Source organism: Macadamia integrifolia, chromosome 2, assembly GCF_013358625.1.
Source record: "Macadamia integrifolia cultivar HAES 741 chromosome 2, SCU_Mint_v3, whole genome shotgun sequence".
Lineage (NCBI taxonomy): Eukaryota > Viridiplantae > Streptophyta > Magnoliopsida > Proteales > Proteaceae > Macadamia > Macadamia integrifolia.
Genome location: NC_056558.1, coordinates 28,424,472 through 28,438,630, shown reverse-complemented (window position 1 = coordinate 28,438,630; position 14,159 = coordinate 28,424,472). Strand labels below are relative to the sequence as shown.

At 37.4% G+C, this 14,159-nt stretch overlaps 1 protein-coding gene across 1 annotated transcript; it reads left to right on the top strand.

The window, feature by feature from the left end:
* The first annotated feature begins 4,161 nt into the window (after positions 1–4,161).
* Positions 4,162–13,608, top strand: LOC122072264 (aspartic proteinase 36-like). The gene is made up of 10 exons (XM_042636851.1): positions 4,162–4,712; positions 5,205–5,334; positions 5,448–5,698; positions 5,808–6,035; positions 9,773–9,935; positions 10,155–10,228; positions 10,673–10,769; positions 10,895–10,961; positions 13,105–13,176; positions 13,282–13,608. The coding sequence occupies exons 1-10, from the start codon at positions 4,468–4,470 to the stop codon at positions 13,452–13,454; spliced, it is 1,500 nt and encodes a 499-aa protein (XP_042492785.1). The 5' UTR covers positions 4,162–4,467; the 3' UTR covers positions 13,455–13,608.
* Positions 13,609–14,159: the final 551 nt, after the last annotated feature.

Below are 14,159 nucleotides of genomic sequence, written 5' to 3'. Positions count from 1 at the left end.
GGTATACTAGAGAAATTGATAGGAAAGAAGTTCGAGATGGACCCAAAAAAATCATTTTGTAGTTATGATTTTTGTTTTATTATGTCTTTTATATTCCTTTTTTTCTAAGACCAAATTTTTCTACACCCAATTTCCATTCACCATGGGTGCTTTAAATGCATCTAAGGGGTATATTTATTTATTTTTAGAAAATATAGGGGTTTGTTAACCCTAGGATATGACATGTTGAACCTCAACACGTTGACGGAGGAAAACTTGGTTCAAAAGTTTTATATTTGCCCTTATATATATATATATATTGATATATTGGTATATTGATAGCTAGGCCCTAAGGAGAGTTAAACTTATGACCTCTTAATTTTGAAATGATAGTCTTTTTATAATAATTTATAAGGAGAAAGAACCTTACTAGTCAAGGGTAGGAAACACCAGCATGCATGACCAATGAAGACACATATAGAAACATCTTTAATGCACGAGACAGGGGTAACATGATCTTTTCACTTTCACCTATATCAGGGCATATAAAACACTAGAATAGCACAAGATTCTATTTTCCCTTAATTTATATTACATAGCATTATTATTATTTTATTTTTTTTGGGTTGAAATTATTACATGGCAATGATGAAAGGAATGAAAAGGTTAAAAATTGAAATTAAGGTAATTGACTTTTTGATGCATAAATGTAAAGCTATTCACACAGGTGTCCAACAAGTCAATAACATGATCCATGACCACCCCCCCTCCAATAAAATCATGGACCTAATTTCTCTAGACATCAAGAATGACCACGGAAAGCTGATTAGAAACTTAGGTATATTAAATTAGGGTTTTAAATAAATCAAGCAAGTTGCCTATCAGTTTATTCACATTTCCTTCCTTTGGGGAGGAGAACAGGCTTTGTGTGGATGAAATCAAGGCCTCTCTTACAAGAAAGGTCAGAAGTAGTAGGTAGCTTGGGCATTTCTTGTGTGCCCTAGTCATGTATATTGTTCCTTACTCAAATTTGGAGAAAATTGTTCTTTACTCAATGAACTCCTTGATCCCCCCCCCCCCAAACATATAAGAAGCTAAAAGACTATGTTTTGGGGCAATGAGAAATTGTGTATCATTCAAGAAAAAGAATGGTTGAACCATGAATACAATTACTTGTAATCCGTTAAATTCGAAGAGAGATTATTGGCATGGATGGTAGAAATAAGGTTTGAAAATCTTGAATTTGGATTCTAATAAGAATTGTTTGCTTTTTGTTGGAGTTAATTTATTATTTCGAGAGATAGGTGGAAGGTTTTCAAATCAAGCATGTAAAGTTATAATTCAAAAGGAGAAGGAGAATACTACCCATATGCAATATCTACGTTTAAACGCAGCCATGTTTTTCTAGGGGTAAACATTAAGTCAGAACAGAACCACATAGTTGAATTGATTAGATGAGAGACAAACATATTAATTTATCATTAATGTGTTCATGATTAATATTGTTTTTAAGTTTTTTTTTTTTCTTAAGTTGTTTCTTTTCTTGGTTTCCAAACCAAATCTAAAAGTTTAGGACTAATAGCGTAATAAAATTGGGCAAGGTAAAGACATGTAATCGGACATAGGATTAGGTCAAGAAAAAATAAGGAAAAAATTGAAAAAAGAAACATGGGAGAAATGCTTTCCGATTGGGAATGTGGCCCCTGTGCTAGCATCTCGATCAATGAGAACAAGCGGGTAGGCATCAACTAGGGGCACAATGGTTATTTCACACACCCCTAGGGTTTTGGCCCAAGGGTGTGCTTTCAGACAGAAAACACTTGCCCAAAAAAATGGGAGCATGTTTTTTGTCTGAAAGTACAAGGGCTGCTCCAGCATGCAGTAATGGGAGTGCATCTGAAAACATCGGGTGGACGTTTCCAACTTTTATAGAAAGTAAAGTGGTCATTTCATTCAGTTCTGTGTCTGAGCATAGCCTCTCAACTGCGGAACATAAAACATGAAACTAATGTTTGGGTTTTGAGAATTCTGATCCAGAAACCACTCAATGATGAATCATAGGCCCCATTCTTAACACCTTTAAAAGTGCAAAGCGCCATGAAAATTTTATATAATTCCTGGGCTTTCTATTCTACTATGTCACCGGTTCCTCCTGTTTTCCTGGTTGGTCAGTGGTGACTCGGAAAATCCATTTAGAAAACTTATTAGGCAAACAGCTGAACCGAAAGAAACGGAAAGTTGTTTTCAGGTGACATTCAGCTTTGAAGATGGAGAGAAAAAGTTGGTCCTGAAGAATGGACTTTCCTTCCTTCCAAACCACCTTTTTTGTTTTTTCAGAGTTCAAAGCCAGAGATTTTGAATGAAAGGAAAAGTGCCGGAGGGAGGATGGAAAAATTAACTTCTAGGGTGATGAGTGATGGGTAACGTAAGACACACCTTTTAGTTGAGGTGGAGAATGCTAAAATAAGCATGAACGTCAGTGCGCTACGCAAAATGGGTACAGCACTACCAACTACAGAGTACGGCCCCACTTTTCAATTTTTGTGCGGCGTCAAGTCAAAGAAAGTAAGAAACTGTTCATGTGGCAAATCAAGTCCAACGTGGCAACTATTATCCAAATGACTGATCTACCCATGACCAAATGTGGCTACGTCAGTTTCAAGAGCTGTCAATTTGCATAAAAGTTAGGGTTACATTAGTCTCATTAGGTTTGTATGCAAAAGGTTACGACAGTAACGGACCCAAAATGCCACCGCCCCGAGTCATGCTTTCCCTTTTCACGTTGCTCAATCATTCGTTTTACCGCTTTTCTTTTTTCTAACTTTCCTCTTTTAATTTTAGATTTTAAAGTGTAAAATAACCTGAAAGGTTAACAGCCACTGGATTGGAATCTTCCATATTCATCGGCTGATGTAATTGAAAACCCTGCAGAAGGAAAGCTTTAGTTTGGAAATCCCCACTTTTATCCTATTCCAAGGGTCTGATGAAATTGACAATACGGCTTTCGTAGAGTTTGACAAAATTGACAATATAGCTTAGCTGTTAATATGGGTTTGAATTCTTTAGATTTATGGAATTGAGTTCTTTCAAATTGTATTAATGGTATCAAAGTTATTGATTTTTGACCTAATTCTCAAATAATAAGGTGATTCGATGTAGAGTGAAACCACTAGAAAAATCGTACCTACTTCCAAAAATAAACACTAAAGAAAGTTAAGCTACTTAGAAAATGATTATTTGATCCATAGTGGGTTATCATGCTTGATGGTTCAAAAGTGTGATTGTATGTTATAATTTCATATCATCCTACATCAGTTTGAAAAAATATTTAATATAAATCAGTATAATCTTGGATTCTTTCATCTTGTAAATCTATTTATAGGGTTGAGTGAAAATTGTTTACGATTGCTGTATCGTTACAGCGACATCAGGTGGTTGGGAGTTTTTTGAAATACATGCCCAAATACTTTCAGCTGTTCAATATTCACCGCACCTGCCTAATATGAATAATAGAATGTGTACCCTATTAGATTCGAACCCAATGATTCTTATTGAATCTCATGTCCAAACATATAACACACCCATAGGCTAGGGCCGCGAGGCCATCGGATGATCTCTTCTCCTCAGATTGTCTTTTGTCGGTTGGTAATTACAGAGTTTTGAAGTGATTGGTAAACTGACGCTAAAAGTAGCACGTGAGCCAGCCGAGAAGCTATGATGATATCAGGAAGCAGGACACGATCCCGATCTACTGGATGAGATTTTGTCGTGTAAACACCGTCTTTATTACTGTGGGCCACCTTAGTGGGTCTAATTTGACCGTTGGGTTTGGTCCTAAATTTAGTCTCCCTTGATTAAAGGATTGTGAGACAGGGCCCACATGTTCAATGGTCCAGATATATATATATTTAAGGATTATATATTAAGATGTACGACCACATGTACCACCGGATTCTTAATCTGGTATCGGCCTTGGATTGTCCCCACTCCCTGAAGCTAGAGTGGGTCCAACCAAGTATTGGCCTTAAGCCACTGGGATTTAAGAGCGAGTGAGGGACTTTAAACCAAAAAAAAGAAGGCGTGCGTATTACGCACATGAATTTAGTTTAGAAATTTAGAACGAATGAGGAACGTATTATAGTCTATTCAATGAATCAAAAAGAAAGGAGAGAGAGGGAGAGAGAGAGAGAGAGAGAGAGAGAGAGAGAGAGAGAGATTGAAACGGCTAAAATTTATACAAAACGTAATCCAATTTTGGAACTTCCATTAGTGTTTATCGCTCGTTATCGTCGAAGAGCTCTTTCTCTCTCTGGGTTCTGCAGTTGCGCTTCGTCTTCTCAGTTGACTCTGTAGTCTTCGTATTTATGTGCTTCAAAGATGCAGAAAGACACGGACATGGATCTTCGTCTCTGAATTTTTTGGTTTCGTTTGATTAATTACAGGTGGGGTTGTCGGGAGAGTGAGGGAGAGGGGATCAGAAGCAAAGAAATGCCGCAGTTTCTTCGCGCTGGGTTCCTGATCTTGGCTCTGGGTGCCCTGTTCTTTCCGGCGGCTTTGGTGTTCTGTAGCTTACCAGTGATTTTGAACCTTGAACGAGCTTTTCCTGTGAAACACAGAATCGATTTAGCGGAGCTTCGAGCTCGTGACAGGGCAAGGCATCGCCGAATCTTGCAGAGTGTCGGCGGGGTTATCGATTTTTCCGTCGCTGGCACCTATAATCCCATGACTGTCGGGTAATTCCTTTTATTTATTTACTTATTTTTTGCTTTAATTTATTTAATTGTTTCTGGTTAGCTTTGGGGCATGATAATTTCTACTCGTTTTCTGGTTAGACTGCCTTTAGTTTTCGATTACTGTTATTGAATTTCGATTTAATCTTGTTCAGCCCCTCTCAGTCTCACTCTTTCTAGCTTACATTTCTCTTTTCGGGGTGGAATGGGGAATGAGGTTTTGGTCTTGTTTGCTTCTTCACTACTACTTTTTTTCGTCTATGGGCTTTGAGATTGAAGGTGTTGATGTTCTTCATTGGTTTATTTTATAAATAGATGTCTACTTGGTATTTAATCGTTCTTTGATTTTCTTGTTGGAGCTTGGGATCTCCCACCTCCAAACCTCCACCCCCCAAAAAATGGCATGTTGTTTCTTCTTTTTCTTCCTTTTTCTATCCCTTTTCATCAGTTTTTGACAATATATTCTCTTCCTATTGGATTCTTGTTCTTGTTTAGTCTTTATTTTACAACAGTGAAATTGGGGTCTCCTCCGAAGGAATTCTATGTGCAGCTTGATACTGGAAGTGACATATTGTGGGTTGCTTGCAATCCCTGCGATGGTTGCCCAACATCCAGCGGACTCAATGTAAAATATTCTATTTCTCCCTTATTCTTCCTGTTTCTGTTAATTTTTTTTTTCATCCAGAGTATGTAGTTACAAGGGAAGAAAATATTGATGAAGGAATTGTGCCTGTACAGATCCAGCTCAATTCATTTGACCCTGCCTCTTCTACCACAGCTTCGGCGGTATCTTGTTCTTCTGATACATGCTCCATAGCGATTCAGGAACAGGCAGCAGCTGACTGCTCTTCTGGTGGCCTTCACTGCAGTTACTCATTCCAGTACGGTGATGGCAGTGGAACGTCGGGTTATTATGTGGCAGACATGTTTTATTTTGACATGGTTCTGCAGTCTGCTGTTGCAAATTCCTCTACTGGCATTGTTTTTGGGTGAGCTTTTCCTGACTGCATAGGTCCCCACACAGGCACACACTTCACCAAATCCTTTCTCTCTGTGTTTGTTTGAACTTACAAAATTGGATGTGGATATTTAAAACAGATGTAGTAACCACCAGACTGCGGACCTGACCAAGACAGATAGAGCAGTTGATGGGATATTTGGGTTTGGGAAATCTAGATTTTCTGTCATTTCACAACTGTCTTCACGAGGAATTGCACCAAAAATTTTCTCCCATTGCTTGTCTGGATCGAGCACTGGAGGGGGCATATGGGTTCTTGGTGAGATTGTGGCACCTAATATCGTATATACTCCACTTGTTCCATCACAGTATGTCTTCTTCCTTCACACAGAATTGTTCTTCTTGCAGTTTGATATTCTCTTCTGAATTTTTCTAATCCTTGTAAAATAGGTTATTTTTTATTGGATAGATTTGTGCTTGTTAACCCTATTTTGAATCATGCTTCTGTGACAGCATTGAATGCGATAAGCTACCTTTTAGTACAGCATGAATGTAATTCTTGATGATTGACCAGTCTTCCCAGCATCAATATGTTCAAAGTTATATATGCCTGACTTTGATTCTTATGGTTTATGTCAATTTAAGGAGAAACTACATTGGGGTTGGGGAAGGGGGTTGTCTGGGAGGTGGGATGCCGCCCGAAATTATTATCCTATTGACTTTTTTTTTGGATGTATATTTCCATATGAACTGAAGAAACAAGAACCTCCAAATGTTTTGAAATAACACAATAACTTTCCACAGAGAAAAAAAAAGGCTATCAGATTCAGTATCTTGAGCAACATTTTGACCATTTTGAATGAATAGGAGGTACAATTGATATTGATAAACCAAATGTTTTTTGGGGGTACCAATTGTTGTTGATTGAGAAAGAAAATGCAAGATAACCTCGGGAAACAGTTCATATATGATACTTCTTATTTTATTTTTTCTTTTCCCTGATTGGTGATCGGTCAACAGATGAAAGAAATAAGAAATAACTTGCTTATATTTGTAACCCTAATATTCTTGAAACACCATGATTCTCCTTTCTTGCCTTCCATTTTTCCAAGGATATCTGGTACAAAACCAAGTAATCTGGAGGTTCTTTCCAACTGTATAATTTATTCCAAGTGCCATGAAGCTGTAAAATGTGGTCAAGGACTGAAGGGGAAAAGCTGAATTTTTTATGGTAAGCAGAGTTCTTGAAACTAAAGAAAGAACTAGGTGGATTTGTCTTGATTTTTACAATTAAAAATTTTTTTTCCGGAGATGTTAGGGGATTCTAGTTTGTTATGTGAAGTACTTGTAAGTTTTTGATGCTATAGTGTAATTAGAATGGAAAAAGGTATGGCATGGTATAAAGCCACTTGAGTGGCAGGAGCGGATGTAGGCGGTTCATGGGATTTTCTTACTTATTTGATTTTGTGTAATTTATTAGTTTTTATCTTTTGGTTTTTTGCATTTTAATATTAGGTTTGGGTGGTTTGTTTGACTGTCTGGTTCTCTAGGAGGTTAGGAATCGGAGTCCTTTTTGAGTTTTAGGAAATATTCAAGCAGCCACATCTGGGAAGGGAAAGTTCCCAATGTTCCCAGGGCCTGTGTGAGGTGTTTGCACTTATGGTAGTGGATTTTAGCTGGAGAATGACACTAAGAAATATTCGAGCAGCCACCAATCCAAGTTTGGCGTTGCCTGATGGCCAGCTATATTGGGAAACTTGACCATTGAACCATTTTCCTTGAGATTTTGCATCTTATGGGTGATTGTTTGGTTTATTAGGCTGGTGGGTGAAGAGAGGAAGGACAGGAATTCTCTTTTCAGGGATTCCTCCGAAGCCATCATCTTGTTGGTGTTAAAATCTAGGTATATGGGGTTTGATTCGAATTGGTCTTAATTTCACTTGAGCAGACATGTTGTTTCAAAGTTTTCTGTGATTGGCAAGGTCGGTCTCTTAACTTTTTTTGAAACTTGATGAATTAACTGAAGCTTCCATACCATGAATATGGTAGTTAGTGGTTCTGACGAGGCAGAGGAAAGCTCCCTTCTGGAAGTTCCAAAAAGTTTCTTGAACAAAACATTGGTTCCCAATGCTTTGGAAGATGCTGTTGTGTTGTGGTAGTTTAGTGTCTCAAAATTTTTCCAATGGGTTCTGATGTTAAATCTTGTTAAGTTTGTCTCGAATTCTTGACCCGTTTTGAAGATTAACCCGATCCGACATATTTTGGTGGCGACCTGAATGGGAATTTTTCTGAGATCTGTGATGGAAGCAGAGGGGTTGGGCCGATAGACCCAAGCTCGGAGCCCATCACTGATCTCGTATGGGGGTGTGGTTCGACTGGATCGACCCACGATTTTGGAGTATATATAATGTACTGTTGCTTGTTGAGAAAGTCATCGTATTCCAGGGTTTTCACGCAGCTAGGGTTTCAGGGCGAGTTTTTCCTCGCCGCTGTTAGGGTGTAATTTCTCTTCTGCATAGTGAATCATCTTCTTCTTCGCCCGAGGACGTAGCACACCACCCTGGTGTGTGAACCTCGTTAAATCTCTATGTTGTACGAATCTATTGTCTCTTTATTATTCGTGTTTCTTGGTGTTTGATTTTACAAATCTTTTTTTTTTTTTTTCCTCCGTTGTAATCCTGATCTGTTGGGACTTGGGTTTGTGGGTTCAAATAGTGGCTGTTTTGGACCCTTTTGTGGAAATCTACTTGTTTCGTTGGACTTTGTTTTCGCATATTGTCATGTTTGGGTGGTGGGACTGGAGACATTAATATTTTGAATCATGACTTTGTTTTATTGCATTGTTTTATCTAGGAAGAGGATTGTATGTGGAATATTAATTTATGTTATAAATTAACAAGGGAAAGGATGATTACGGTCGTCATTAACAACAACAACAAACTCAGCCTTATCCTAACTTAAAGGGGTTGGCTACATGGATCCGTACAAAACACAATAGAGAAAAGAGGGGGGGGGGAGAACAGCGAATAGGGGAGGCGGGAGGTGAAAAGATGAGAGTATACTGGTGAGAGTAAGAGGAAAGAGGCCCAGCCCACAAGACAGGAGAATCTCAGCTAAATGGAGATCACGGTCATCATTAAAAATATATCAATTTAAACCTGAGCTAAATTCCTTTCTATATGGAACTTGGTCAGAAACGTGGAAATATTTAACTAAATCAGCATTATTTCATAACTAGTCCTGTAAATGAAACTCTGCGAAATGTGCATATTGCTTCCAAGATGAATGCGGAAAATCCTTCCAACAAAAAATCAAGGAAAATTTTTTGGGATTCTTTTGTATGCTGGTATTGTTGCACATAGTAGTAGAAAGAAACTAAGGAAATGGAAGCATGTGGCAGATAACGTTATAAAGCCTCTATATTGAAGAATTTTAAGTGTCAAGGCATGAGGCATAGTGTCTTTAGAAGGCACATTGCTTTTACTCAGTTTATCCTCAATCTTTTAGCATGTGGTCATGCAATTTTCTTTGTCATATCTCTCAGGGATTCAAGTAACAATGCTTTGGGGCTTTCACTATATCAGTGGGAGGCAAGTTTTTCTGCAAAACCCTCGGCAGAAAATGCTCTCTAATTTCTCCAACAAGTTTTTTATTGGGATTTTTTTTTTTTTTTTGGGGGGGGGGTGGGGGGGTGGTGTGGGGGGCATATGCTGGGAGTTTCACTTTGTTAGCAGTCTGAGCTAAAATATGTTTTTTTTTTTCCTGCTTGTTATTGTACTTCCTCCTTTGTCAGAAAAAAATATATGTTATTTACTTTAGAACTTATGTTCAACCACATCGTTGTGCCTTCTGAGTATGTACGAGGCATTCTTGCTTGGATGACAACCATTATGTGTACATTACAACCTTGGCAGTTTTGAATAGTTTTTTTTTGTTTTTTTGTTTTTGAGGGGGTTGGGGTTGTTCTTACTGGAGTCTTATTCTTGTTTATTTACATGAAGTTAAGATATGAAGCATATAATGCTGATAATGGCACAAGTTTGATTCTATTTTGGCTAGTGATTTTTGCAGCAAGTCTCAAATGCTTTCTGCTCTGAACTTTCAGGCCTCATTATAATGTGAATTTGCGGAGCATTGCTGTCAATGGGCAAATACTGGCCATTGATCCAGCAGTGTTTGCAACGTCAAGCAACCAAGGAACAATAATTGATTCTGGAACAACTTTGGCATACCTTGCAGGGGGAGCTTACGATCCTTTTGTCAGTGCAGTAAGTTATAGTGGTAATAGTTTCCTGGATCTTCAATTTATTCCATTGTGAGCTCACTCTTTTGATAGGCTCTCTGATAATGCTATGAAAATGTAGTGTTCATTTCTGAGTTTTTTCTCACCAGCTTGGGCATCTCTAAAAGATCTATAAGTTTTCTTATGTGGTAGAAAAATAATCTACCAGTATATTCTGAAGTGCATTTTCCTCTTGGCTCTGCAGATAAGTAACACTGTTTCGCAATCAGTCCATCGCTTATATTCCAAAGGAACCCCGTGTTATCTCATCTCCAGCAGGTTTTATTTCTAGCATCTCAATGAAATTGTCATTGTTAAAGAGGATACTTCTGTGCTGTCAAACCTTCCTTATGAGACATAACCAAGCAGTATCCTGGGCCTACAGATGACACTATATTCATGGTTTTTAACAGTGTACAACCTGAACATTTGTCTGAGAGACGTGCCTTTAAATACATCTAGTTTATGCCACCTGCTTTATAGATTGAGCTAAGGCTACTTGTGTAGGCATGCCAGCAAACACTTTATATTCAATTTCCAACCCCTACACCCCTACCCTGTTAAAAATATTTTGTAGTGTACTGAACCATCCAGGAATATGGGCAAACATTAAGGCCATCAAGTGCACTTGGTCACTACCTAGGCTACCATTAAGGCTATTGCCTAGGTGTGTAGACAGCATACTAGGTATACTAACATTTGAATGTATTCTTCTGGGTTCAGTGTTGAAGAAATATTTCCTGTGGTTGCATTGAACTTTGAAGGTGGTGCAACTATGGTTCTAAGACCAGTGGAATATCTTGTGCAAGAGGGCTATGTTGTGAGTATTTCAACTTGCTTTTTTTCTTGTTTTGATCTTTAGATACTTCTGAGTAAGATCTTCAGTTATTATAGTTATTCCATTTTAAAAGGCTTGATTGGCATCAATGAACTTTCTTGTCACAGGATAGTACTGAATTGTGGTGCATTGGCTTCCAAAGAGTATCAGATATCTCAATGACAATTTTAGGAGGTATGAACCCTGGACTGAAAGCTTTCATCATTTAATTTCTTATTTTAAAATGCAGCATTTTTGCACCACCTATGCTTGCATGGAATGCAACTATACTCACTTTGGAACACCAATTACCATCCATATCACTAGGACATTGAAATTTGGCCTGGTCAGACACCATGGTGTTTGCGTGTCAGGGACAGCCTGATACTTATGTCTTTATTGTCCATCTCTTGTTTGCGACTACAAATTAAGTATCGTTTATGTAATTTTTCATTTGGATTAGCTTTTTCAACTGCATTATATTAATTGGATATCAGTTATGTTACTTTTTGTGTGTATTGACTCGTTTATTTGCGGTAGTTTTATATTGCACACTTCATGAACTGACATACTTTAGAAATGTAAATACAATTGTAGACTAGTTTTCCTGTTACCATGTCAGACACACAATTTCAAGGTCTGATCCTATGAATATGTTATTATTCATTATCAATGCAAATTCATCCTTTAAATCTTTACGTGGATTTATTTACTTTTCTTTCTGTCTCAGTGAAGAACTGAACATCATTATCTAATTTGTAAAGATCTTGTAAATATGTATGGCTTGTCAATCATTTTGTCACTCTTCCAGGTCTATCAATGAGTGAGTTTCTGTGCTTCGGTTAAACAATCTAATATCATGGGAAATGCATGCTCTTTTGGAACGTGTTAAGTAAATACTGCAAAATTGAATTAGAAGACTTAAAATAGGAGAAATTTGGGATTCCTTTCTTATTCATGCACAATGTATGAAGCATGCCTGCAAGTGATTTATCTATGTATCTGGTAGAATTTTTGAGGTATAATATCAAATTTCCCATTAAGCAGTTGAAGATACTTGGTCGCAAAAGTTCATTATTCGGATGAGTTTGGTTCTTCTAAACAGTTAAACCTTATTGTGGATAAATTGATCACTTGTGACTGTTCAGAGAATATACTTGGAGATTTATTGTAGAATTGGTGTAGGTGCTACTTACCTGGCATCTTGAGGCACTTGTTAGGCTAGTTCGTTTGCAAGGTTTTGCCTTAGTGTATATGTTGCATATAGGAAGCAAAAGAATTGCCAAAGAGCTATATTCTGAGATCATGGCTTGCAATTGAACAGGAAATGAGGTAGATTATGGGAAACAAGCTCTAAGAACGAAGCACAAGAACACAAAAGACAAACGAAAGTCGATTTATAGATGTTGGAATGTCTGATGGATATGGATCCCAAATACCTGACACCAACAGACTAGAACCCCCTCCCTTTTAGCCATTTTCGATGTGTGAACTTTCTTCAACAGTGAAGAGACAAAAGAATGCTCAACAAGACCTTAATTAGAACAGATATATTTTTGAACAAGTTCTGATACTTGGTGTTGTTTTCCAGCTACGAAGTATGTTTAGTTTTACTTATACGTGGATCTTTATTCATGAAATTGTTCTTTCAATATCACTTTCAATGCAGTAACTGGGAGTTCTTGATCATCTCTGTGGCAAACAAATCAAAATATATAACATGCACTGTCATTAGTCAAGCTCCAGGAGCTTACTCAGACACATTGGGGTTTAAATTAGTAGTTTTGCATGCCTCAGCAGATATCAACTGCATGCATATATGAAGTTTCTTTTAATTTGTCAAGATTATAAAACACATTTTGGGAAAAAACTACACTGCGCACTCTGTCATATGGAATATGCATTGTGAAGCCTAGGACCTTATGGAAAAACTGCACTCCACTGTGTTTAGAGGTGCTATGCTTCACCATCTACCACATGGCAGTGCATGGGTGGACCCACGTGGCAACTATGCATAGTGAAGCCTAAAAGGACCCTTTTAATGGTTTTTTTTTTTTCGTCTGCTACTATTCTTGAATGTGACTTTTCCGATGAATATTTTTCTTACTCTTTCGTACTTTTCATCGTGAAGAATTATTTAGTATGGGAACATTATTCTTGTATTCAGAAGAGGAGATTAGTGAAAGTGCAGTTATGGCAAAGCAGTATCATTTCTTGTTCCCATGTGTGCTAATTTGTTATGATTAATGAATGATATGTTTAAAAAGGCAAGCTGATAAGCATGATGAGAAAATAATAATATTGGATTTCTTTCTTCACCTTACTCCCTTTCCTGCAGACCTTGCTCTAAGAGATAAGATATTCGTTTATGATCTGGTGAATCAACGGATTGGATGGACTGATTATGACTGTAAGTTTCACAAATCCTTGCATGAGTCTTTCTATAATGTTTCTTCAATGATTATGGGTCATCATTAAGAATCCCTTTCCTTCCTTTTGAACTTGTACTTCTCAGGTTCTCTGTCTGTAAATGTCTCGGAGACTTCTGGAAAGGGTGAATTTGTTAATGCAGGACAGCTGAGTGTGAGCAGTTCTTTGTCTGTAAATGTACGCCATGTGCTAATACCAACCAGCCTTGTGGCTTTCCTTGTTCATATCTGCCTTTTTGTTGAGTTTATACTTTTGTAGCTCTTAATAGACAGAAATTTCATTCTTTATTTGATATGTATTGCCTTGGCCGATTTTTATTTATGATAATTGGCAGGGCATGTGATTTTATTTGGATTCCCATGTGTAGATTTATCCTGTGCATATATAATTGTGATTTTGTTAAGTTGGTTCATGAACTGTACATAACTTTTTCTCCCAACCAAGTCATGAAACATCTATGAATGTCCTATAAAGACCTTTAGTCTTATATAGGGATGTAAATAGATGATCGAAAATCTGAATTCGATTTGTATCCTTATTCGTTTAGGGGTATCAGTATCCGATTAGAGGGTATCTGGATCCGAATTTGAATTATTCAATCCACATATATATCCTAATACAACCATATAATAAGCAACCAAAAAAAAAGAGTGATAAATTGAAACCAATTACAAACTGATTGACTGAAATTGAATCGGTTTTGATTTTGGAATTTGAAATTGATTAATGATCAGTTCAATCTTGGTTTCTATCCATTACAATATGAACTGAATTGAACCGGTTAGTCTAGGTTCGGGTAATAGGGCTCTCAAATGGTACTCTTTTACCTGCCTTACCAGACCCTTCATTTAGTTTTCTATCGTTTTAAACATGTAGGAGAGTCTTTCTGCTTCCCTATTTAGATAGGGATGGTTATATACATCATAAATATATATGTTATAGGTGGAGGTATAACCCGTACAC